The 26058-nt window shown below is 42.4% G+C and overlaps 1 protein-coding gene and 1 long non-coding RNA gene across 9 annotated transcripts in view; one reads left to right on the top strand and one right to left on the bottom strand.

Moving 5' to 3' along the window:
• Positions 1-26058, top strand: part of NR3C2 (nuclear receptor subfamily 3 group C member 2) — a 295026-nt gene that overhangs the window by 263769 nt on the left and 5199 nt on the right. For all 8 annotated transcript variants that reach the window (XM_059697882.1, XM_059697880.1, XM_059697881.1 and 5 more), the window contains 2 exons: positions 5806-5936; positions 11051-11208. In XM_059697882.1, coding sequence (XP_059553865.1) covers positions 5806-5936; positions 11051-11208 — 289 coding nt within the window. The remainder of the gene's footprint in view (positions 1-5805; positions 5937-11050; positions 11209-26058) is intronic.
• Positions 8753-25757, bottom strand: LOC132235477 (uncharacterized). The gene is made up of 3 exons (XR_009453027.1): positions 24992-25757; positions 15956-16317; positions 8753-10742 (listed from the first exon to the last, which is right to left on the bottom strand). It is a non-coding gene; the product is annotated as an uncharacterized LOC132235477 (long non-coding RNA).

The following is a 26058-nucleotide window of genomic DNA, read 5'->3' on the forward strand; positions in this document are numbered from 1 at the left end:
AGGTAGCATCTGAGGCCTCTCTTTAATTAGCCTTTCATCTGTGTGTGGTGTTCAGTTACCACATCTGATAACAGAAACACGGACACAGAGGGGTTTAGTTCTCATGCTCTAAGCCAATCCCTCTCACCTTCCCAAAAATCAGCATTCTCTCTGGTGGTTCTCTCGATTCCCCATCCGCACATGGAAATATTAACAATAATAACACAATATTATTTTCCTGAAAAGTCATTTTAAGAATTTGATTCTGCCCTAACTGGTTTGGCTCACTGGATAGAGCATCAGCCTGCAGAATGAAGGGCCCCGGGTTCGATTCTGGTCAAAGGCACATGCCCAGGTTGCGGGCTCATCCCCAGTAGGGAGCATGCAGGAGGCAGCCAATCATTGATTCTCTCTCATCATTGATGTTTCTCTCTCTTGCTCCCTCTCCCTTCTTCTCTGAAATCAATGAAAATAATTTTTTTTTTAAAAAAAAAAGAATTTGATTCTTGGTTTATTTTATTAAAATGGTCATTGGTTGAATTTCGAGAAGCATTTTATTCTCTCCATTATTAGCATACCTACAGCACTCTATAGTTTACAAACCTCTGTAGGCTGGTTCCTTCATCCCTGCAAGGGTGGGATTGCTGTTAGTATCCCTGTGTTACACAGGACAAGCATGGGTTCAGGAGCCACACAATCACAGGCTCACAACACCAGCACGTGGACGAGCTCCTGGGTTCTCCAGGGCCTGTTATGGCAAAGCCAAGGGCGGCTGTTCCGCCTCCAGCACAAGGTGTCTGAAGGGATCAGAGGCACCTGAGTGCACTGTTAAATGCATGGTGCCAATGCACGATGCATTATTATCCATCACGTCCTGATTCACAATCTGCCTCCCCCCATTTAGGACCTAAATCTCTTCCTTTTTTGAGAATTTCACAGATGCCTCATCTGTTATATTAGCCATTTAACCTTTCTGTAGATTTTCAGGATTATCTCTCTCTAATCATCATCATATGCAAATTTGTGTTTTCAGTTCTTTTTGTGGCCACTTGATCTCTCTCCTTTTCCTTTTCTTCTCTCTCTCATTCGTTCATGCAATATTTATCAAACAAAGATTTTACTTATGGTGCTCGTCCATCATGCTCTCTTTGGCGTTCAAAAAGGTTAGCCAGACCTGGAGCTTGCCTTTAAGAAGCTTGTAGTTCGCGATCAGAATGGTGCAACTGAACTGAGCCTTTTTTTTTTTTTTCTAAACACATAGACATTCTGCCCTTTTTAAAAAAAAAAAAAAAAAAAAAAAAAAGCCTTAAATATATAGCCAAGCTCAAAAGAAAAAACAAAAAAGTGCAAGAACAGGGAATTCACAGCCAGAGTGGTTTAACTTGGAGCTAAAGCTACAGTTGGCACACAAACTCCTGGATGTGATAAATGCCTTCGGGTGGGTATCAGAACACCAACGGGAACAGCAGACGAGAACTGGAACTCCGGCAGGGCTGGGGCCTGAAATAGAGCCCCTGCACAGAGCCAAGGCTCTGGAAAGATTGTTCTGTCTACTAACAAGGAAGGAAAAACTCAGCAAGCTGGCCAGTCAGCAGCCCAGGGACATGGCAAGGAAGCTGAAAGAAATAAGAAACATAAGCCTGCACCACGTCAAGTGTGGGGTCTAAATTTAAACTACACACGTCTCGCAAAAAAGCATTCAAGCCGAGAAATTAGCATAAAAACTGGTCCAGAACAAGTGAAATGCCTCTACCCTGACAGTTACAAATGCTAAAACTTCCTACAGAGTCCCTCCCACAGATAGTGCCCCTGGGATTCACCCAGAAGACAAATATATACCAAAACAATACATGGTAGACCTGCATATTAGCATCCAAAAAAAAAAATGAACAAAAAAAATCGGAGAAACTATAAAATAAATACATTAAAAGTATTTAGAAGTATAATAAGTAAAGATATAATTTAGAGAAAGAAGATATAATAACAAAGTAAGAAGTATATCATGCAACATGAATGTTTGAGAAAGAACTAAATATAGCATTTCTAGGAACCTAGGCATGAAAAATATTACCATTATAATTAAAACCCTATAGACATTAAATAGATTGGACAAGGGAAAAGAAAAAATATTTGTCAGGAACTAGATCTGAGAAAATCATCTAGAATGCCAGTACAATGATAAGAAGATAACTAACATGAGAGGGAAGTTAATGTGGAAAACAAAATGAGAAGGTCCAACACACTGCTAATAGGAGTTCAACAAGAAAAAAATAGCATGAATTGGAAGGGGATGATACTTAAAGAAACAATGGCTAAGAACATTTCAGAACTGAAGAAATACCTGCATTCTCCAAATCAAATGCAGATATTGAACCCCAAGCAGAAGAAATAAGAATCAGTCTGCACCTCGGTACTTCACAGTGAGACTGCAAACATCAAATTAACACAGGAAAATGTTTTAAGCTACCAAAGAGAAAAATGCAAGTCACCTACAAAAGAACGACGATTAGACTAAGAGGAAATTTCCCAGAGGCAGCACTACAGGCCCAGGTGTAGTGGAATACTGTCTTCACAGTACTGAGCGTCCTTAGCTGTCAAATTAGAAATCTGTAACTTTTAAACTATCTTTCAAGAATGAAGGTGAGATAAAGAAATTTTTCAGACAACTTACTAGTAAGATTGAAAGATAAACATTCAAGGACTGAAAGAATTCCCACCCCCCCCCCCCCTGCAAAAAAATGGTCCTCAAATAGAAATTGAACCCAGAAGTAAGGGAAATGCCAGAAACAGTGGTGGCTAAAGAAACATATTGGTAACTCTAAACAGACATGGGGTGTGGATATGTAGGAGAGACAAAATTCAGGGCCGATTTGAAAACAAGCTGGAATTTAAATACTAAAGAGCAGTAACATGGAAGACGGGGAGCTGTAGACCAAAGATAAAGTATACTCCGTTTCTGTTGCTCATGAAAAGGCTACTGATTAGCTTTAGCTGTCTAAGTATGCAAGTTCACAACTTAATTATTTAAAGAGTAAAAATAAAATGTATTCCTTCTAAACCCAGTCTAGGAGCAAAGAGGGGGATTTTAAAAAGCAACAAATTGCATCAGTCCAATAAAAGTAAGAAAAGCAGAAAGAAAGAAGCAAAGGAGGGGATAACATTAAAATGGTAGAAAAAATCCAAATATATCAGTAATCAAGATAAATGAAAACAGATTAAAACTGAGCTATTCAAATCCAAAGACTTTAAGACTTTTTTAAAATCTAGCCTTTTGCTGTTTATAAGAGACATGTGTGAAATATAATTATGTGGGAAGTTTAGAAATAAGGAACTTTACAAAAAGGGCTTACCAGGCAAATTCTAAGACAGAGCAAAAGAAAGAAAGAGATATGAAAGAAGGGAGGGAATAATGAAGGAATAATACGAGTGTCACTAAAAAATTTTAAGGCAAAAAAATATTTGGACTAAAGATGGTATAGTGTCCTGGCTGGTGGCTCAGTTGGTTAGAGCGTCATGTCCCACACAGCAAAAGGTTGCAGATTCAATTCCCCATCAGGGCACATACCTAGTTTGTGGGTTCAGTCCCCTGTCAAGGTGTGAAAGGAAGGCAGCTGATCAAAGTTTCTCACATCAACGTTTCTCTCTCTCTCTCAAAAAAAAAATAGATATGTGTGTATTTGGAGGATTAAAAATAAAATAATTTTTTTTAAAAAAATGTTATTAGTAACAGCAAGAGAAAAAGGCTTACAATAAAATGAGTAAAGATATTAAGAGACAAATTACCAAACAAAAAGACCCACATCTTCAGAAAACATTTGAAAAATATTCAGCCTACTGGTGATAATGGAAATGCAAATAGAATCAGCAGTGTGCTACCCTTTCAACCCCCCTCAGATGGCAAAAAATTTTAAATTGGATAATGACAAGTATTGGTGGGAAAGTGGAATAAAGGGACATTCTCATCTCCTGCTGGTTAGAAGGAAAGCGACGTGCACAGACATGCAGCTCGTCGTCTTCGTTCTGTCCCAGAGGAGTGCTCAGGGATGTGCCTTGAGCATCACTGATAACAGCCTTAAAGAGGAAACAACCCAAGTGCCCACCCATAGGGGAATGGATTAGCAAATTGTGATACAGTCACACAAGTGAAACTTGTAGCAGTGAAAATGAATGAACTCAGGAGTTATCTGTGCTAAGATGGATACATCTCAGAATTATAACATTGAATAAGAAGTTGCAGACGGAGGTACATATCTAGTTTCAAATTTACTAAAACAAAGCAGTACTGTGTGCTATGTTTATAGATACATACGTGTGCAGTAACATAGACCCATCTGAGAGGGAATGATAACCAGCCAAAGTGAATGTATCCCTTGAACGAGCAAGACGAATGGGATCAGGGAGGAAGACACAGCAGATCTGAGCTCTGTCATGTTCCATTTGTAATGATGTGAATCAAATATAGTAAACATATTAGCATTTATTTGCATTGTTAATTCTGGATTGTAGATGCATAGGCTCCTGCTGTTATTGTCTGTGGGTGTGTTTGCATGAGTGTATGTATTTTAAATATTCCCTTCATTGAAAATAGCTTCCGGCTTATGAGAGAGGAAAGAGGTCATCATCATAATGCAGAGCAGAATGTTCTGGGTTGCATTGTGAGTTCTTTACAAACAACCTTTCAGAGTTGAGATGAGAGAGATTTCTGCCAGTTGAACCCAAGAGTGCTTCCTGGAAGAGGTGTCACAGTGTTGCTTTCCTACAGATGCCCTGCCTTCAGTTATTCATAAACATCTATCACCCACCATGACCTTTTTTGTTCATTTCTTCGGCCTTTGTCAAGTCCTTTCCCATTTTTCACTGTTTTTGTTTTTCACTAATTACATTCTGCTCAATATAAACTAGTAGTTACCCAGGGCCGCCCCAAAATTACTATGAGCCAATAATCTAAAAACCTGTAAGTGATGCCTTATTTTAATGGAAAGAGGAAATAATGACTTCTGTCGTAACATAATGTGGATTTTTATGACAACATTGGATTTAGTGGTAGAAGAGGATTGGTTGGTTGTTCGAATAAATGGAAACATTTGGCAAACTCTCACCTCGCTTTCTCCCTTTACCAGAAAAATTCTAGTCAAGGTTCTCACCTTTTCAAATTGTGTCTAATTTCCCTTTTTAAAGGTGCTTCTTCAAACAGTTAACAAACTTATTTCAAGACCTCTGTAAGTGTGTGTGTGGGGCGGGGGGGAGTCCAGGTGGAAACTGGATTTGGTCATCACTATCCTGTGTTCATAGCATCCAGCACAGTCCTTCCTGACAGTGAGTGCTTGGTCTCTGCAGAAACAGAACGGAAGCCACATCACAGTGGCTTCTCTGCTCTCTGGATGCCCTCACTACAACAGCGCACACCACAGAATGAAAGCACGGCAAGCCATTCCCAGTCACTGGGCAAGGCACCCAGTTTTTTTTTTAAATATATTTTAATGATTTTTTACAAAGAGGAAGAGAGAGGGATAGAGAGTTAGAAACATCGATGAGAAACATCGATCACCTGCCTCGTGCACACCCTCTACTGGGGATGTGCCCACCACCAAGGTACATGCCCTTGACCAGAATCGAACCTGGACTCTTCAGTCCACAGGCCGACACTTTATCCACTGAGCCAGACCGGTTAGGGCCCAGTTTGTCTTTAAAATGCACATCTGCTCCGTGTTGACACCCAAAGGAAGACTCTGACTTAAACCGAGCTCGTTAGGGTGCCTGGAGCTGCCGGACTGGGTTTGACAAGGAACCTTGTTTCTCAGACCCTTTTTCCCTTTTCCTTGGCAGAGAGAAGATGCATCAGTCTGCCATGTATGAGCTGTGCCAGGGCATGCACCAGGTCAGCCTGCAGTTCGTCCGACTGCAGCTCACCTTTGAAGAATACACCCTCATGAAAGTGTTGCTGCTGTTAAGCACAGGTAAGCGATGCCTGCCCAGGCACCTTTCCACCTGGTCAGGTCATCTCCCCTTTGGGGAGTAGCCTATGGAGAGTATCAGGTAGTTGGTATAAAAAGGAACAATTTGAGGAGCTGGGAGGAGGGCTTTGGTCTTTGATGAGCTAGGTAACTTGCAGAGGCTAAGGCTTGGGACATATCAAAGAGCACGTGCCTTCAGTCCTTCCTTCATCCGACCTCAAATGTTCACTAGGTGTCTGTGATGTGTGTGGTGGGATTGGGCAGGTCAGGAACGATTGGGTAACTGAGGCAGGGCCTCTGCCCTCGGGGAGTTTTACTGTAAGGTAAGTTTAGACATCACTGCAATACATGTGGGAGGGACTGGCTACTATGATAGAGTGTCATGGTGGCTCATGGGCGGGAAGGGCATGGTCAGCTCTGGGGGCCAGGGAGAGGGACTCAGGGGGAGCGGATCTTGGGGAGCTTTGAAAGGAGGGTTCTGGGTTGGCTATGAGGAAGGAGATGGCATTCCCGGCAAGAAACCGGGTGAGCGAGTGTGGAAATGTGGCAGAGCACTTCAGGCAATAGCACTTACTTCTGGGGAGTTGTGTTGTTAATTTTTAATTTTTATTGTACTTCAGTCTTTAATTTTCCAAGGTGCATCTGGTTATATTGGATTGGGGAGGAGCGGGGAGTGAGGTTGGGATGTGGACTGGACCCGGATACTCGGTGCCTGTGGGAGACACCTGGCCTCTGCTGGGCGGGCCCAGAGGACAGCCCTGAAGGCTGAGCAGCGGGGCGACGTGAGCAAAGCTGTATTTGTGGCTTTAGGAGGAGGTGTCTGGTGGTGGCCTGGATTTGAGAGGAAAGGAGGTGGGAGAGGCCAAGACAGGATCTATCCTGTCTGGAAGCACAGAGACCTGTGAGGCTGTTGAAATAATGGGCTGGCTAATGGTGGTTGGTTGACGCAGGACAGGAGCAGGAAGAGCAAATGAACATGGTCTGGGTCAGAAGTGAGCACAGAGAAATGACCAGGATGGCAGTGATACCATTAAGAGAAGTGTGTTAACATTGATACTTGGAACAAGTTTTATGGAGTAAAAAATGAATTTTATCTTTGGATTGATTCACTTTTATACATATCTTAAGAGAGAGGCCAAAAGGAGGAGAAAATTTGGGCCTGGCACTCAGAAGACTGGTTTGGGTATTGAGATATAAACTTGAAATTATCTTCACGGGAAATTGTAGTCTGGACTCAGCTGGTGAGCAGGGTTGCCGTGCCACAGGAAGAGGAGACCAGGTCCAGTTGGCCACGTGAAGGGGGATGGCACGGGCGGAAAGGACAGACACAGCTGTCAGAGGGGAGGTGTACAGCGTGGAAGCCAAGACTCGGTTTCCAACAGGGGCGAGACGAACCACCTGCCTTGCACAGAGACGCCTGCCAGCATTGACCATTAGGCGTCGGGCAGGTGCCAGATGGCCAGCGACTTTCAGATGGATGGGAAGCTCCTTTACGCTTCTGGAACCAAGTAGGACTTGATGGCATAAGATGCCAGAAGAGATGGGTCAGGATTAGCCTTGGCAAAGACAGGGAGCACCTTTCCTTGGGCAAGGGCATGTTCAAACAGGGGAAGGAATTTGAGGAAACTCAGTCAGATGAGGGGCAGACCAAGAATGGTGGCAGGAGACCGTCTGGAGAGGTAATCCCTCCGCCACATGCCATGGCCACTGAGGTCACTCAGACATGTTCTGGATGCCAGCGGTGCCAGGGCGAGTGCCATGGACCTCAGAGGAGCTGTAGTTGTTGAGTGACCGACCAGCTCTGGCATCCGAGTGTGCCCAGCCCTTCCATGGCCAGTGAATCGGGCTGGGGAGAAGGGCCGTTTGCAGCAGAGTCATTTGGAAGAAAGGGGCATCAGTAGCCAAGGTGACAAGGACACAGTGGACAAGAAGAGACGTATTTCCAGCCAAGAGTGCTGGGCCTGTGGAAGAGTGAGCCTCAGACAAGGTCCAGCAGGAGCAGGGATGTAGTGGTGACCACACATCAGAATCCACTTCACATATGTTTAGCACCTTGCAGTTTTACATGATCTAACTGAATGCTAGAACAGCCCTATGAGATTGATACCGATTCTGGAGTTGACAGAACAGGCACACAGTGTTACTTGTTCAGTATCCTTTGTTAGGACTCACCCAGGACTGTGGACCTCGTGCCCAGGGCTGCCCGCACTGTCCCAGGAGCAGGGAGCAAGGGCTGCAGAGGCAGCTCGCGGCGCCTGACAGCCTCGGGGACAGTGGGCTGTGAGTGGGCTGAGTGGACTCCGGAGGGGGCATGGGCAGCCTGGCACCAAGGCTGTGTTTTGTTTGGCCAGGACAGGGTTTTTAGGTTGCTTTTGGCCTTTTGTCTTTCATTTTCATAGAATTTGATCGCCAGGGGCTGGGCATGTTCTCTCCTTTGCCACAGTCCCTGCCATCCCTCACTGTTTACATTCAGACCCTCATCTGCCTGCAGGGCAGGATCCAGGCTCTCGGTCCCTCCTCCCGGATTCCTCCCTGGAATGTAACCTTGGAAATTGAGACTCAAGTCAGTGATCTCATTCCTCTTTCCAATCTCTGTCATTAACCATCACTGGTTAGAAACGTGTTTTAAATACACACACACACACACACACACACACACACACACACACACAAGATGATAGAAAATTTAAATGAAATCTTTTTTCTAAAAATTCACGTGATTCTAATTCTTTATAAATTTTGACTACTCAATTGGTACTGACCCTTTTATATACAGGAGTGGACAAAAGTAAGTTGTGAGTACACAAAAGTTTGTCCTTGTATTATTTATTAGTTGGTATGTTCCATATGAACAACTGTAACCTGTTTGCCCACCCCTGCACATTTAATCAGCCAGCCTGTAATCAATTCTGGTATGATTTTGAAGCTGACCAGGGTGATGTATTAGCTTCCAAGGAGCTCAGTACTTTGATTTCTGATTTTTCATAGATGCCAGAAAAGCAAAACCAAAAGGTAGAACAAGAATTTTATGAATCACAGGAACTGTGGGCTTTAGTTTGCTCATTTGCAAACCTGTGGAAGGCCTGAGCATCCTTCCTCTTACTTAGGATGTGAGGTTGCACCCCTGATGTCCAGCGAATCAGGAGACTGTTTAGCAATGACAGCAAGAGTTTTGTGCTCCTTCTGCTCGCAGAGGAGAGCAGACGGACTTCCGCCCGTAGTCTCTGCTCTTCTGCAGCCCGTAGGTTCTGGACGATTTCCAGCAGCCATGCTGCTTAATAAGTAAATTCACAAAATCTGGGCAGACCTCCAAAACCTGAGGTTTTGCTCAAGTTCTCTTTATTTGTGGGTTTGTTTCAGCTTCTAAAAAACCTCTCTGTAAAATTGGTACAATATATTTCAACCACTACAGTAATGTATAAGTAAAATTTGACACAGGTTCATATTTTGAGAACTTCTGATAACACAGCTATCAGAAATATGAAGGTCTTTGCTTAATCTTCTATTATGTGTCAAATAGTATTGAAATATAGTTGTGAAACGTATTCACTTATTCTAATTTTAGGCAAATTTTTAATGTATAGGATGACACCCATAAATATTTCTAGATTGAAAAACAAAAGTTTTACTCCATAAAATGTCATAACTTCAAAAGTTAATATGTGGATGGGAAATATAGGCTGCTACTTGCAAACTTTCAGTTTCTTTTAGAAAGTTTTAGGTTAACATTAAAATTTTGGTTGAACCAGATCTATAGCTTTAATAATAACATCCTGGTTATTACCATCCTTTTTTAGTGTTTTTATAGCAAGTTTTTAATTTTAAAGAGAAAAAAAAAGTTATATAATGGATGGTATTTAATTCTTAATGTGAATGTCAAATATTTGAAACCACAACTAATATTGTGAAAGCCTCAGGAATTTGTGCAGTAACTATTAGGGACTTATTTCCCCCCACAAAAATAGACAAATCAAAAACCTCACCAATTCAACTCAAGAAGATTATTAATATGTGAAGTTAATTTTGCAAGATAATCCATATCTTTATACAAAAGCACAGGTTTAACTGCAAACAGTGGCATTCCTGGCTTCCAGGGTTGCACGTACTATTCAGAAACATAGCCATTCTAAAGTGCTGATGACCCTGTCAATTACCATGTATACAGGTTATGATAAAGTAACAAATGCGCTGTGTAATTAAGTGACAGTAAGAGCATTTTCCAACTCAGAATGTTGTTATCAGCTAGTCACTACATAAAAGAAAATATAATCCTTCATTTTCTACCTTACCAAAGATAAAGATGAACATGGTATTTTCTCTTTGTAAGTTTTAGATTTTCCCTTGGCTGCAGACTGCCACTACATACCCCCTCCCCACCCTCAGGTTATCTGAGAGGTCACATGACAGTGCCTCATTGTCATGTGACCTGGCATTGTCATGTGATCTGGGGCAAAGAGAATGGAAAGTGCTTCTTTGTATGCACATTCTTCCATGGGTAGATGGACAGTTTCCCCAAGTGTCTTTGATATTTGAACTTGAATATGAAAACATTGCTTTCTAATTCTAGCTCCAGCTTAGATTGTCTGTGGCTCTTCCAGTTGTTCTGGAAAATCAAAGTATGTTTTCCTTCCTCAGAGGTGTTGGCAAGTCAGGATTCATAAAACACTTTGATGACAAGCCACAAGGCCATGAAGCATTGTGGTCAAGAGCCAGGCTTTGGAAACAGACCAAGCTAGGTTTATATGTCTTCTCTGCCACTTAGTGTGTCCTTGGACAAGTGTGTAAACCTCCAGTGCTTAGTTTCCTCATCTGTAAAATAAGAGTAGTATAATGGTTATGTCGTAAGACTGATGTCAAGATTAAGTGAGCTGATATATGCAAAATGTAATAACATGCTCCTGATAAATAGCAGTTATTATTCTTTTGTATATGTATGTGTACAAGAGTTACCCATAGATAACTGCCATATTTACTGATAAATGCAATTAATTGAGATTCAGTGTCAATCTAAAAGTGGGAACCTAACAATCTCAAAATATCCTAGGCCATTTAACTGCTAAGATATGAAAACTGTTTTTCATCCTGGGATTTTACATATCTGTTCCCCTTAAACACAGTTCCCAAGGATGGCCTCAAAAGCCAAGCTACATTTGAAGAAATGAGGACAAATTACATCAAAGAGCTGAGGAAGATGGTAACTAAGTGTCCCAACAATTCTGGGCAGAGTTGGCAGAGGTTCTATCAACTGACCAAGCTTCTGGACTCCATGCATGATGTGAGTATTGTCCTTTGATGCCTCTTCAATGAAGGGTCAGCAACCACACACTGTTCGCCAGATGAAGTAGGAGAGTTGAGAAAGTTCTTGGGACTTGGGAAGAGTAAAGGTCTGTTATCGAGTGGGAGGCAGCAGGATGTGAGAGCTGACCAGGAAGGAAATTTTCCTCCAGATCACGTTTGTAACAAACCTCCTTTCAAGCCAAGGGTGTGGCTTTCCCTGGGAGCAGGACCAGAGGTACGTGCACCACCAGGGCAGAACCCGTGTCCCGGCCCGGGGTCGGGTCAGGTTTCACATTTCTGTGAGCGATTTAGGACATGTTTGGCTAGTAGACCTGTTTGCTTTCACACTGCTCAATGTCCATCTTCTACAACTGTTAATCTAATAACCCAATCTTTTAAAAACATTATTAGTGGTCCAGGGCCAGCATGGATCATCTCAACCTTTGCCAAATTTTGAATCCTATATTCACTGTTCTTCATAGGAGTCACCTTTCTTGTCTTAATGTAAATACAGAAAACAAATTCTGAGATTGTTTTTTCTAACTTAACCAGTTATAGATGCAGCTGAGGTAGTGGTTCTCAACCTTCCTAATGCCACGACCCTTTAATACAGTTCCTCATGTTGTGATGACCCCCAACCATAAAATTATTTTCGTTGCTACTACATAACTGCAATTTTGCTATTGTTATTAATTGTAATGTAAATATCTGATATGCTCTATGTGTTTTCCGATGGTCAAGACCCACAGGTTGAAAACCGCTGGTAGAGGATTCTACAAAAGATTGATTTGAATCACTTGCTTTATGTCATTTAAAATGTGCTTCTTGTTTCACTTTGTGTCTTCTCCCATTCTGGCTGAAAAAAAAAAAGTTGTATACAGTCATGCTAATTTAGTTTTTCACATTTATGAGGTTTTCATACTTTTGGGAGGTAAACTGTATCACCCAAAATTTGCATAAGAAATTCATCTTCAAATATTTCTCTGTTGAGGAAAATGTTGCAGGCTTGATGACTAATATTAGTATTTCTTTTGAACTAATGGTTCATCCTTTACAAATCTGTTTATGCCAGTGGAACCTTATCTCTGCAGGTTCTTTGATAAAAGAATGTCACTTTGCACTATTTTACATGGAAAACCCATTGCCTATCAGGTTGACCTTTGCTTTCTCTGAACTTTTCGTATGGTCTCAGTCAGATGACCAGCAAGTGAATTCAGGGATGGATAGTTCTGCTGATTACCAGTGTCCTAAAGTGTGTGCTTTACTGGGAAATGAATAAGAGAGGATGGCAAACAGGCTTTTGGGAGTCACAGCAAAGGACATGAGGAAAGCAGAGCATGGATACAGACCATCTGAGAACAAGGGCACAGTTACTTCCTCCTGGTGGTTGTGTCAAAATCCTTCTGAATGGAGCTTAGAATGGGGCTTTGTGGTTCTTTCTAGATGAATTCTCTTGTTTGTTCAAATGTACGGGCAGGCACAAGTGCAGTATCAAAATGAGTATACAAGTGTCATCACAACATATGACAATAGATGTGTTTTGAAGCAACTTGCATGTAATATAACAGAAGTTACAACTTTTTTCCAACAGCCTTTCAGAATCTTTATGCCTTCAGCAGAGCAGCACAGTGGAAACACTTAGGGGCCAGCCCAGGGCTCCATGTGTCAACCCATCCTCTGCCAGCTGCTTGTGTGCGCCAGCACAGTGCTGGCCACCAGATAGGAACTCAAGTTGCCAACTGGCTGTATTCTAACTGATGATCTTCTGCAAAATCCCCCAGGGCAAATCATTGTCCTTTATTTTTTAATCAAGGTATAATTGATACACAATAAGGTGAACATATTTAAAGTATACCATATGAGAAGTTTGACCCATATATACACCAAGACAACAAACATGTCTACCACCCCAAAACTTTCCTTGTGCACCTTTTTAACCTTTCTTCCTACCTACTGCTCCCTATTTGCTTTCTGGCAATGTAAATTCATTTATATATTCTGGAGTTTATATAGTGAACTCGTTCATATATTCTAGACTTTCATACACATGGAATCATGCAGATATAGTCTTTTCTGCCTGGCTTCCTTCACTTAACATGATTATTTTGAGATTCATCCATCCTATTGCATACGTTAGTATTTAGTTCTCACTCATTGTTGCGTAGCACCCATGGCACAGGTATTCCACATTTTGGTAGTCCAGTCACCCAAGGGTGGGAGTGTGGGTTGTTCCCAGATTGGAAACTATTACAGAGAAAGCTGCACTTTACATGTGTGTGCAAGTCCTGAAATGGACATCACTCTCTTTTTCTTGGGTGAATCGCTGGTAGTGGAATGCCTGGGTCATATAGGCAACGTGCTCCCATTTTTTATGAGACTGCCAAACTCCTTTCCAGAGTCGTTGTACAATGAATCGCACATTCCCTTGACAAGTGAGTTCGTATTGCTCCACATCCTTGCTAACACTCGGTAAGATAAGTCTTCCTGGTTGTAGCCATCGCAATAACTGTGCGGTGGTGTCTCACTGTGGTTTTAATCTGCATTTCCCTGGTGACAAATGATCTCGTCATGTGCTTACTTACCGTCGTTATGTCTTCTTTGGTGTAGTGTCTGTTCAGCCCTTTGGCTCATTTGAAAAAAAGAATTGCTTGTTTTTAATTAGAATGTTGAGTTCCTACAGTCTAGGTAGAATTCCTTTATAAGATATGTGATTTGCAGTCTGTGCTTCTCTTTTCACTCTTTTAGCAATGTCATTGGAAGAGCAGTTTTCCATCTGAATGAAGCCCAATTGATTATTTTTTCTTTTATGAGCCATGTTTTGGTGGTGTATCTAAGGAATCCTTGTCTAAGCCAGTGTCACAAAGCTTTGATCCCAGATTTTCTCCTAGAGATTATTGTCCTCTATTGACTGATATGTAGCTTGAAAAGCATTTTTTCTGAGTTTTGGTTGTTTCTGGTGGCAGGTAAAGCCAGTCCTTCCTACTCCATTTGTCTGGAAAGAGAATACTCTTTGGGGAATCATTTTAATTCTAAAACCTTTATTTTAAATTATAAAAAATGTTTGCTCTTAGAAGTAGCCTAACAGGAGCATCTTGAAAGTTCTATTTATACTCCTATTCCAGACAGAACATTGAAAAATGCATTGTAAGCCCAGAGGGGCCTTTCTAACATTCGTGCTTACACAGACCTGAGACTGCCTCCGGCTTCTCATTAGAGGGAATCAGTGAGTCAGCATTTGTGGATTCTCTTCCAGGGAACAAAGGGCTGCACGGGGACCGGCTCTGTGTGTAGAGTGAGTCCTGCTCACTTTCGGAAAAAGAGCGTTTGTTCCTAGGAGCACCACAAGTAGGCTCTCTGTGGGCGTAAATCTAAGTTAAAGCAGCACACAGGCCACCCTTCAGGACACACATCGGTAGATCCCGGATTGTCCTACACGGTGCACACACGTGTGGGCAGAGCTGTGCCAAGGGGAGTGAAACAGCATTCTCTGAAAGAACAGGTTGGCAGTTGAGTATCTGAATTGGTCAGCAACTTTAATGAATCATAAGCCCTCTGAGCATCTATTTTCCCCCCAAAAAAACAGTTTCAAAGAAGCCCAGCCGTGGTCGGGCTTCTAGGGGTGGATGTATTTTTGCACTGCAAGTGTTAATGCTGTTTGATGGCGGCCCTCCTCGTGGCTAGTAAGATGGTATCACATGTGGTTTGGTTTGCATTTCCCTAATGATTTGTGGTGTTCAATATCTTCGCATGTGTTTATTGGCCATCTGAACATGTCATCTTTGGAGAATTGTCTACTCAAGTTCTTGGCCCATATTTTTGTTTTTATATATGTTCTGGATATTAACTCCTTATCTAATATATGATTTGCAAACATTTTCTCCCATTTCGTGACTTATGTTTTAGTGTCAAAGTCTTCTCTTCTGAACTTGTAAGTCAGTAGTTTATTTCTTTTAATTTTGCCAGTTATGGATTAAAATTGTGTCTGATTCCAATTTATTTAAAGAGAGTGTAAAAGAGCATTTTTCTTATAACTTCTTTGACTTCATTATTAATGAACGTTTTGTACACTGCACATCTACAGAACATTGCCATTCATTGTTCATAGCCAGTTTCTCAAATCTGTCAGAGAATAACTTTCTATGAGAATGGTGGGGGAAACTAGGACCTGGCCTTGTTTGGGGAGGTATAAAGGAATTGTGCATTCCATTCCCACCTGAATCTTTGGGATTTATGATGCCACAGGGTGAGCTTTGTGAGGGAAAAAATACCCTGTAGAAAGAAGCACTGAGGGTCCTGGAAGCTTGCTCATAGAAAATCACATCTAAATCTAAGCTGACACACAGGAATCTCTCTCTAATCTGAAATATATCTAGGGAAGATTTTGGAAAACTATCTCATTGTCTAACACCTGTGTCAATAAATTCCTCCCTCTTTTGCTGCCTAAATCCCTCTTCTTACAATATAAAATAACCGTATAATGCCTGGGGTTTACCCAGTGCCTTTCTTCCTAAGTCCCATCATTAAATCCTCCTAATATCTCCATGTGGTAAGGATGAGTAAATATTACTATTTACACTTCATCACCTCATCTTAATTCCTTTCTCTATAAAAGAGGAATAATAATATTTACTCCTTTTTTTACCCTTTCATGGAGAAAAGAATTTAGGCGGGGAGTGATTAAGTGCATTTTCCCTGGTTCCTAAGGGAGGCGGGAGCAGAAGGCAGGAATGGAGAGGACGCAGCACCTGTGAGAGGCATCTGTGCGTAGCCAGCCCTGCACCTGGTTAGCTCCTGGGCTGCTGGTCGGTGAGGCGAGGTGTCACTTTAGCATCCCGCATGTACTGGTAGAAGGGTCTCACTCTTAGCTTCCTGTTCCGCTGTCTCCATCTTGAGGTCCTTCATAAACTTTGAACAAGGGGCTCCACTAAGTAAAGTCCTGTAGCTCAGAGGGCATGACGAGTGGGAGAGCAGCACCTTTGGCAGCCGGTGCGGATGTGGCCATGGACCCTGCAGGGGTGGAAGGCAGAAGCCTCAGTGGAGCAGGGTGTCCAATCGAAGGAAACCGGAGATTCGTCCACACACTCAAAAGGAGCCTTAAACCTCAGGTCTAATTTAATACAAAAAGAAATAGTGAAGAAATTTCTTAAGGGACACAGACATCGTTAAGCAACAGAAAAGAGGAACGTTATTATCAGTGCCATTTTGGACTAGGGCAGATCCTATGAAATGACTGACATTGAAGATGCCAGTTGATCAAGGTCATGGTTAAAGGGAGTAGAAAGTGTATATAGCTTTACACACAGTCGATCATTATTTGCAGATTCTGTATTTTTGAGTTTGCCTACTAGTTAAAATTGTACCTCCAGCCCTGGCCGGTGTTGTTCAAGAGTTAGAGCATGAGCCAACACACACAGGAGGGTCACGGGTTCAATTCCCAGTCAAGGGCATGTACTTGCAGGCTCAATCCCAGGCACCTGTACATGCGGGAGGCTACCAATCCAATCGATGTGTCTCTCTCTCTCCCCCTCCCTTCCACTCTCTCCCAAAAAACAATGGGAAAAAATCCTCAGGTGAGGACTAACAAAAACATTTAAAATACTTGTAACCTGCACCCCCCAAATCAATACTCTCAGCACTTTCACAGGCATGAGCCAAGTAATAAATTGAGTCATGTTCCCCATGAAGGTCAAGCAAGGTGACATTCTCCCTTCTTGTTTCAGCTCATACAGTAAATAAGTGTGCTTTTCATGATCTACTTGGTAACACATTTCTTGCATTTTTGTTAGTGATGTTGCTGTTTAAAATTGTCCCCAAATGTAGTGCTCATACACTGTCTTGTGTTCTTAAGGGCAGGAGGCTGTGATGTGCTTCATGGAGAAAATAAGTGTTCAGTAAGCTTTGTTCAGGCATGCGGTATAGTGCTGTTGAATGTGAGTTCAATGTTAAGGAGTCAGCAGTGTACATTAAATAAGGAGTCTTTAAACAGAAATACACATAAAACAAGGTTAAGTAGAAATCGTTTTATGAAAATGTCATGATCAGTAGCTCATGGAAACCTAGCTCCATATTTTCCCTAGGAGTGAAGGTTCAGTGTTTGGAATTCACTGTTCCCAATGACTTTATGGACAATGAGAGTCAGCTGTAAATGGGTATGATCTGCAGGGGCTATAGGATCAAAGGGAAATGGCTCCTGAGGGCACAGTCAGAAATGGGAGGCGTAAGTGATGGAAACTCTCCCTTTGAATGACAGATTCTAGAGCCTGTAAGCTAGACAACCTCTTATCTAGCTCAGCCCCTATACAAGGGTTCTCCCAAAAGCATTTCCTAAAGGCTCAGAGAAATGTATAATATTTGGAAAGCCAGATCTAGCTGGTGCCGTATGTCCTGATTCACAGACTTAAATCAGGAGACATCGTACACTTGATTTATATATTTTAATAAACAACCAAAACCTCATTAAATCCATGGCATGCCTTCCAATCCAGGAGCCAGCAGATGTTTTTCCCTAAAAGGCCATGTCGAAAGTACTGTAGGTTTTGTGGGTCCTGTGATCCTTATCACAACAACGTGGCTCTGCCCTTGTAGTCTGAAAGCAGCCGCGGATAATAGCTAAATGAATGAGCATGGCTGCGTCCCAGTAAAACTATTTCATACAATTTCCACGTCACAAAATATTCTTTTGATTTTTTTCCCTCAACCAATTAAAAGTGCATAAAAACGTTCCTTGGGCCAGATTTGGCCTGCAGGCCATAGATTGCCAACGGATTCATTCAGTGGCATCACTGAATCACAGGAGTGAACTAGATCACCTTGGTGTCAGGGCCTTGGATCTGCAGAGGCTGCCCTTGGCCATGTGGCTTCCCCTGGTTGCTGCGTGTTCCTCTTCTGTTTGAGACTGACATAAGGATTTAACTGCTCAATCTTGATTAAACCTGATATTAGAGTTGGTAACTTAGGAACATGAATTGGTTTAGATTTTTACGTTGCTTGGTGTAGTGTGCTTCTGCAAGAAGGATCTAGGAAATATTGAAAACAAAATTGGGAAAAGTTCATACTTCTATATACAGTAACATGCCAATGCATTTCAAACACAACCCTTTCATTAGAATTCCTTTGTGCAGCCATGTTCTAATTATCCCTTTATCTTGAAACTCTACTTTCTTCTTCTCCATTGTGTCATTTTTCTTTGTGTTTTTCACACATACAATAGACCTTATTCACAAGAAGGCGGAGCTGCAATCTAGAACGAGGCTTGTAATACAAGGAAACTTACAGAGAGTAGGAATTAAATAAATTTGAGTACAAAAAAAAATCAGAAGGGAAATGAACCCATCTTGCTTAGCACAGCATCCCAACAACATATTTTGAAGATTAAATATTCATCACTGACCAGATATCAGTGATTGGTTTTTGAATGTATTATAAAAACGGCAAAGAAGAAATTAAAATGTGACATCTCAGATAAGTAGATGCTAATGGATGGAAATGCCCTTGGTTTTTCATGAGATGTTGAGTAGCGCCCTTGTCTCAACCCAGAACCACTGCCTCAGGCAGTCTCTCTGGAAACAGGTACATTCTGGCCTGCAGCCCTGGCTTTGGCCACACTCACTGGGGTTCCCCTTACCTAGAATTTGTAGGCAGAGCTCACAGCCCAGCCCTGTTGAGTCCAGATGGCCCCTGCCCATGCAGACTGGTCCTTGGCAGAGGAGGGCAGCCTTTTTAAATGGGGCATCAACAAAAGAGTCCCCCCTTCTCGATGGTGACTGTGCTATCCCAGAGCTCCCAAGCATCCTGCTAAGCTTCCCACAGGCTTGTAAAAGCCTCCAATTTCACTGACACAGTAGCATAGCTCACCTGTTAAGCTTTGGGCTATGAAATGTCTTTTGGCGAATGTTTGAAAACTAGTCTTCTAGATATTTTTCTGATGGTAACTTCCTTTACCAAATATAATTATCATATAAAGCATGTACATTCAAGGTGTACAACGTCTTGCTTTGATACAATTATATATTGCAATATGATTACCACTGTAGCATCTCTATCACGTCACATAATTATCTTTTCTTTTTGGTGGTGGGAACAAGAAAGATCTAGTCTCTTAGCATCTCTAAAGTTGATAATATAGTACTGTTGTCTGTAAACCTAGGATTTGTTTGCAAGGTTATAACTTCAACATCTCCCCACCCCCCTAACCCCCGGTAACTACCATTTCTGCTGTTCTTATGAGTTTGGCTTTTTTGGTTCCACATATAAGTGATATTTGTCTTTTTCTGTCTGACTTCTCTCACTTACCATAATAACCTTCCAGTCCATCCATGTTGTTGCAAATGTTCTTTCTCTTGGCTGAATAGTATTCTACTGATGGACACTTAGGTTGTTTCTATGTCTTGGCTACTGTGAATAATGTAATGAACATGGTAGTGCAGATATCTCTTCAATAGCCTGTGTTCATTTCCTTTGGACAGAGACCCAAGAGTGGAGTTGCTGGATCATATAGTGCTTCAATCAATTTTTAATATTATTAGGAATCTCTATTTTCCATAATGGCTGAACCAATTTACATTCCCACCAACAGTGCACAAGGATTCTATTTCTCCACATCCTTACCAACACTTATTTCTTATCTTGATGGCAGCCATTCTAACAGGTATGAGGTGATACTACATTGTGGTTTGGACTTGCATTTCCCGGATGATTAGTAACGTTAAGCATCTCTTCATGTACCTGTTGGCCATCTGTATATCTTCTTTGGGAAAATATTCAATTCCTCTATTTTTTAATTGGATTATTTATTAGTGAGATATATGAATTCATTATATATTTTGAACATTAACCCCTTCACCAATATATAGTTTGCAAATATTTTCTCCCATTCTGTACATTGCCTTTTCATTATTTTATTGTTTCTTTTGCTCATAGAAGCTTTCATTTTAACGTAGTCCTACTAGGTGAATTTGCTTTTGTGCCTTACCTGGCCCTAGGGTTGTGAATATCAATTTGAATCTCCTTATTCATTATTGGTCTGTTCAGATTTTCTGTTTTTCCTGATTAGGTCTTGGCATGTTGGTATATTTTATTTAATTCTTTATTGTTTAAAGCATTACATAAGTCTCCTTTTCCCCCCATTGACCTCTCCCCAGCTGCGTCCATTGGGTATGCTCATATGCATGCATACAAGTCCTTTAGTTGATCTCGTACCCCCTCACCCCTCGCCTTCCCTCATAGGTTGGACAGTCTGTTCGATGCTTCAATGACTCTGGTTCTATTTTTGCTCATCAGTTTATGTTGTTCATTAGGAATTTATCCATTTCGTATAAGTTATCCAATTTGTTAGCTTCTCACTATTCACAGTCTCTAATGATCCTTTGCATTTCTATAGTATCGGTTGTAATGTCTCCTTTTTCATTTCTGATTTTATGTCTTTTTTTTTTTCATGGTCTAGCCAAAGATTTGCTTCTTTCTGGTATCTATTTATTTTGTTCCCACTCTGTTCTTATTTCCTTCCTTCTACTAACTCTAGGCTTAATTTGTTGTTCTTTTTCTAGTTCTGAAGGTGTAAAGTTAGGTTGTTTGAGACCTTTCTATTTCTTAATATATGAACTTATCACTATAAAATTCCCTCTCAGAACTGCTTTTGCAGCATCCCATAGGTTTTGGTATGTTGTGTTTTCTTTTGTTTTGAAATGGTTTATTTTCCTTTAGATGTCTTTGACCAACTGATTGTTCAGAAGTATGTTTAATTTCTACATGTATGTAGATTTTCCAGCTTTCCTCCTGTTGGTTTCTAGTTTCATAGCATTGTGGCCAGAAAAGATGTTTTCTGTATTTTACATCTTTTTTAATTTTTACTAAGACTTGTTTTAGGTCCTATTGTATGTTCTGTCATGGAGAATGTTCTGATGTACTTGAGAAGAATGTGTATTCTGGTCCTGTTGGGTTGGAATGTTCTATGCATATCTGTTAGGTCCATTTGGACTAATGTATGGTCCAGTGTCTCCTTGTTGATGTGCTGTCTGGATGAAAGTGAGGTATTAAAGTCCCCAACTAATACTATATCGTCTGTTTCTCCCAGTTCTGTTACATATGATTGCTTTGAATTCATTTTCTTGATGAATTGTCCCCTTTACTATTATATACTGACCTTGTCTCTTATTACCATTTTTGGGTTAAAGTTTGTCTGAGTATATTTACCTCACCTTCCATGGAATGTCTTGTTCCGTTCCTTCACTTGGAGCCTATGGATGTCCTTAAAGCCGAAGTGAGTCTCTTGTTGGCAACATACACCTGTAGTTTTGGTTCTTGCTTTTTTTTTTTTTTTAAAATCATCCAGCAACTCTGTCTTTCAATTGGTATATCAATCCATTTAGATTTAGAGATGTTAGTGATATGTAAGGACTTACAAAAGCCATCTTATTGTGTTCTGGTTGTTTTGCATTTGCATTATTTCTTTTCCCTCCATGTAAGCCTGTCTTTGTAAGTTGTTGTCTTTCCGTGGTGGTATGCTCTGTTTCCGTTTTCTTTATCTTCTGTGCATCTACTCTAGGTTTTGGCTTTGTGGTTACATAAGACATCTCATGGATTAAACTTAAGCTGAGAGCAATTTAAGTTCAATCATCTATAAAAGCTTTACCCTTTTATATCTTTGATGTCATTATTTACCTCTTTATATTGTGTTTAGCAGATTATAGAAGCTGTGACTATTTTTAATGCTCTTTTTCTTTGAAATCTGTATTGTAGTTAAGTGGGTAACACACAACATATTACAGAACTTGGAGTTTCTGTTTACCTTTACCAGTGTGTTGCATACTTTCATATGTTTCCATGTCACTGATTAGCATCTGTGCATTTCAGCTTGAATGTCTTGAAAGGCAGGTCTAGTGGTGATGAATTGTCTCCGCTTTTGTTTTTCTAGGAAGGTTATTTCTCTTTGATAGCTGAAGGATAATTTTGCCGGATACAGTATACTTGCTGGCATTTTTTCTTTCAACACTTGGACTATCTAACTCCACTCTCTCCTGGTCTGCAGGGTTTCTGCCGAGTTCCAATGATAACTCAACTGGGATTCCTTTGTAGGTTATAATATTTTTTCCCCAGGTTCCTTTTAGGGTTCTTTCATCTTAAATTTTGACAGTTTCATTACAATATGTTTTGGACAAGCTTTCTGTGCATTGATATAATAGGGTGTTCAGTTGGGTTAGTTCTTTCTAGAAGACAAAGGGATATATTCTATTCCTTGTTGTTTTGATGAAATCCCACAGGCTATGTAGGCTTTCTTCACTCTTTTTATTATCTTTTCTTTGTTCTCCTCTAGTAGGTTAATTCACAATTCCTGTCCTCTAACTCACTTATTCTGTGCTCTACCCTTCTATATATGCTATAGCATTTTTTCATTTCATTCACTGAGTTCTTCGGCTACATAACTTCTACTTGGTTCTTTTTCATTATTTCACTGAATTGTCTTTGAGCTTTCTTGTAGTTCCTTGAGTTTCTTCAAAATAGGGATTTTGAATTCTTTATCAGCAAGATCACAAAATGCTGTGCCTTTGAACTGAGATGGTAGAGGATTATTATCTTTCAGTGGTGAGATTTCCCTGGTTTTGAATGATGTGTTTGTAGTTTTGCATTGCTGCTTTCTCATTGGAAGTAGCAGACACCGCCTTGAATATTCTATTCATTGGTGCTGGTTTGGGGGGCGGGGGGGGGGGGGGGGGGGGTTCTGCCTTTGTACGTTACTCTGGTCTTGCTCCCTCTTGTGGCCTAATTCTTAAGCTTTTATGCCTCTGGTTCTTACCACTCACCAGACTGCTGGCAAGAAACCTCTTTTGTTTCTATAGGTGGTGCTATAGCTCAAGTTTGTGGTTTCTCTCTTGCCCATAGACCCTGGCCAGTTTTCTGAGGGCCCTCCCTACTGGATCTTGCCTCCACACTTAGAAGTGGACACAGAGTGGGGGGAAGTGTGGACTTAAAGCATCAGGTGCGCCTGCAGAAACAAAGGGATCCCCCAGGTGTGGTGCTCCCAGAGGTTCCTCGGTAGACTTTCTGCTGAGCAGTCAGCAGGAGCCTTGGCCCTGTAATGCCTTTCGATGCTTCTTTCCCAGTCTCCTTCCTCCTCCTAGTCATGGAGTTCCCGCCTCAGAGAAAGTGGCTTCTCCAGCGCTCCACTGGGCAGCTATGGGAGGTGCCGCCACCACTGATAGTTCATCCAGTGCATTGTGGCTGGGGGTTTGCTGGTAAAGTTCTTGCTGTCTCTGCTGCATTTAAATTCCTTTGATTTTTGCTCTGAGGGCATATTGGCATTTCCCCTGGGGAAGGGTAGATAGACCTCTGCTGTTCCTTTCTTGTAGTTCCTTGAGTTTCTTCAAAACAGGGATTTTGAAGTTTCTCTCTTGGCTGTCTGCCCAAGCCAGACTCTCCAAGTTCGCTGCTCTGCTGGGTGCACAGGTGGCAGGACGCTTCCGTGTCCTGGGCATAGTGCTGGATCCCATGGCTGTTTGTTGAATTGTGGGGGACAAACAGGGTGAACCATCTTATGCCACTGTCACTCCTGATGGTATCTTTTGATCCTTTTTTACTTGGTCACATCTGGGAGGCCTTCAGCTCCTAAGCACAGCCTCCAGGAGCATAGAGCAGGATGAGCTGGGTTTGCAAAGGGATCCACAAGTGAAGGGTGGCATCACCAGCCAGACGGAAGCAGGTTAACTCGCCTGTGCTGCGTGGAGGTCGGGAGTTTTGAATGAAGCCCTGGCTCCTTTATAATCACTGCAGGACCCTTTCCAGTGTTCACACCTATCATGGTACGGGAACACCTGGAATATGTAACTACTGACCATTTGAGTCGAAGTTCTGTATCTGCCCCTAACCCCATCTTATAGCTGCCTAAAATTCTGATCTTTGAAAACAAAGCTTCAAACCTCCCCCCAAGGCTTATTTCAAGCAAAAAAAAAAAGCTCGATCCTAATCAGCTGAAAGCTCGAGTCAGCAGATAACTTGGGAGAAGGGAGCACACTATTGAAAACAGGTGGGACCTGCTTCACGGAGGCAGTTATCCGCCAGGTGCTCGTCCCCGCCGAGTGGTTCTGTAACCTTAGAGCAGCAGCGCCAGGCCCACCTGTAGGGCACCAAGAGCCCATGCGTGAGCGACCGCTCAGGGGAGAGCCTGGGAGAAAGGCACTGATAGAGGCCCCCAAGGGCCCTCGGTCTCACTCTGACCTTGCCAGCTCATCTGCCTCTGGCAGCTGTGGCCCAGCGGACGGAGAAATGCTGAGCATCGAGCTAAACTTCTGTGATCCCAGCAGATGCATTTTGTACAGAATGAAAAGTCACTGCACAAGACTTTCTCTTTTTCCTAATAATGCAGGATTCTTAATACTGATTATAATTAGGGTTCTTGCCTCTCCATCTAGGCTGGTGTCACCAGGAAAGGCCAGTGGGAATCAATAACGAGACGGCTGGCCTGTTTGTCTCACTGCAATTAAGGCATTCGTGCTGACAGGCGGCAGGGCAGAGCTTTTGTCCTTGCAGCCGTGACGTTCCTTGGACCCCAGTCCCTCTAACTGCAGGGGTGGGGTGCATACAACCTCACATTAAAACCCAACATAAACAAGTCGAAGGACATCGGACTGACGGGAAAAGATGGAAGGGGGTAGCTTCATAGATCGAGTTCTGCATTCTTTACTCAGACCGCTAAAATGAAGATGCCCAATTACATTAGCCAGGTTTTGTTTTTGTTCATTGATTAAGACCAGCAACAGGCTGCTCTGAAAAAAATACTGGGCACTTACAGTCAGAGAAAGGCAGGAGCCAGAGCTAGCAGGAGGGCCTCTCCCGGGTGCTGTGTGGCTGCATCAGTACTTCCTGTCTTCAAGGAGCTTGCAGGCCACTTGAGGAGCTGCAAATGTGCAAAGTTACACCAGTAGGAAGGAGGTGGAAACCACAGGATAGAAGAGGAGGGGTGCCACCTGGCTCTAATGTCAAGGAAATCACAAAGACAAAACATGGCATCTGTGAGTTCAGAGGAGAGCAAGGGTCCTCAGGCCAAGGTTCCAGGTCTCCGGGGGTGGGAGGTGACTGCAGGGAGTGGGGTTCCGTGAAAGGAAGAGCCTGGGAAACTTGCAGAAAAAGCCAAAACTCCTATCATTTGAAAAGACACTTGGAAAAATCATTCCATGCATTCCATGCTGACTGAGTGTCCAAGAAACCTTCTGGACTGTCCCTGCAGGGCTGTGTGTGCCGTGGACTTGGAGTGACTCAATTCTAAAGGCCTGTGAGAAGTCTGGCTTTCCCCCCACGACACACACCAGACTGGGCGAGGCCCGAGGCTCCCTGCTCTGCCCTGGTGGTTTGGGGTGTAAGTAGAAACTACCTGTGGTGGTTTAGTGACGCACAGCCACCTTGCAGGGTCTGACGACAGCCTGGCCTCACTCTGCCAACTCTCTGATCTTGGGAGAGTGTGCAGTGATGACATGTGCATTGTACCTGTTTGGTTTTCTGGCTCCTCCGGGCAGGGGCCCACCTGCTGTGTTCCTCTGCATGCGCCGCTCACTGCTCCAGGGTCAGGGTGATACCTAGGAGACAGCATGGAGGTTAGACACTGTGCCTGCCGTGACACAGCAGTTTGGTGCACAGACAGCGTCCATTCTGGCTGGTCAATGTCCCTGCCACCCAGTTCTCAGGGCCTAGTTCCCCCTCCTCACGCTCTGACCTCCTGCAACCACACCTTCCAGGAGGGCTGGAGACCTTGTACTGCAGCACCACCAGCCCCAGCATCTGCAGAGGATCAGGAATGTTCTCACCCAGTGACTGGGAGCACATGCCTTTGTCACAGGTGATGCCTGACCTGCAAAGGTCT

This window comes from Myotis daubentonii, chromosome 5 (assembly GCF_963259705.1).
Source record: "Myotis daubentonii chromosome 5, mMyoDau2.1, whole genome shotgun sequence".
Lineage (NCBI taxonomy): Eukaryota > Metazoa > Chordata > Mammalia > Chiroptera > Vespertilionidae > Myotis > Myotis daubentonii.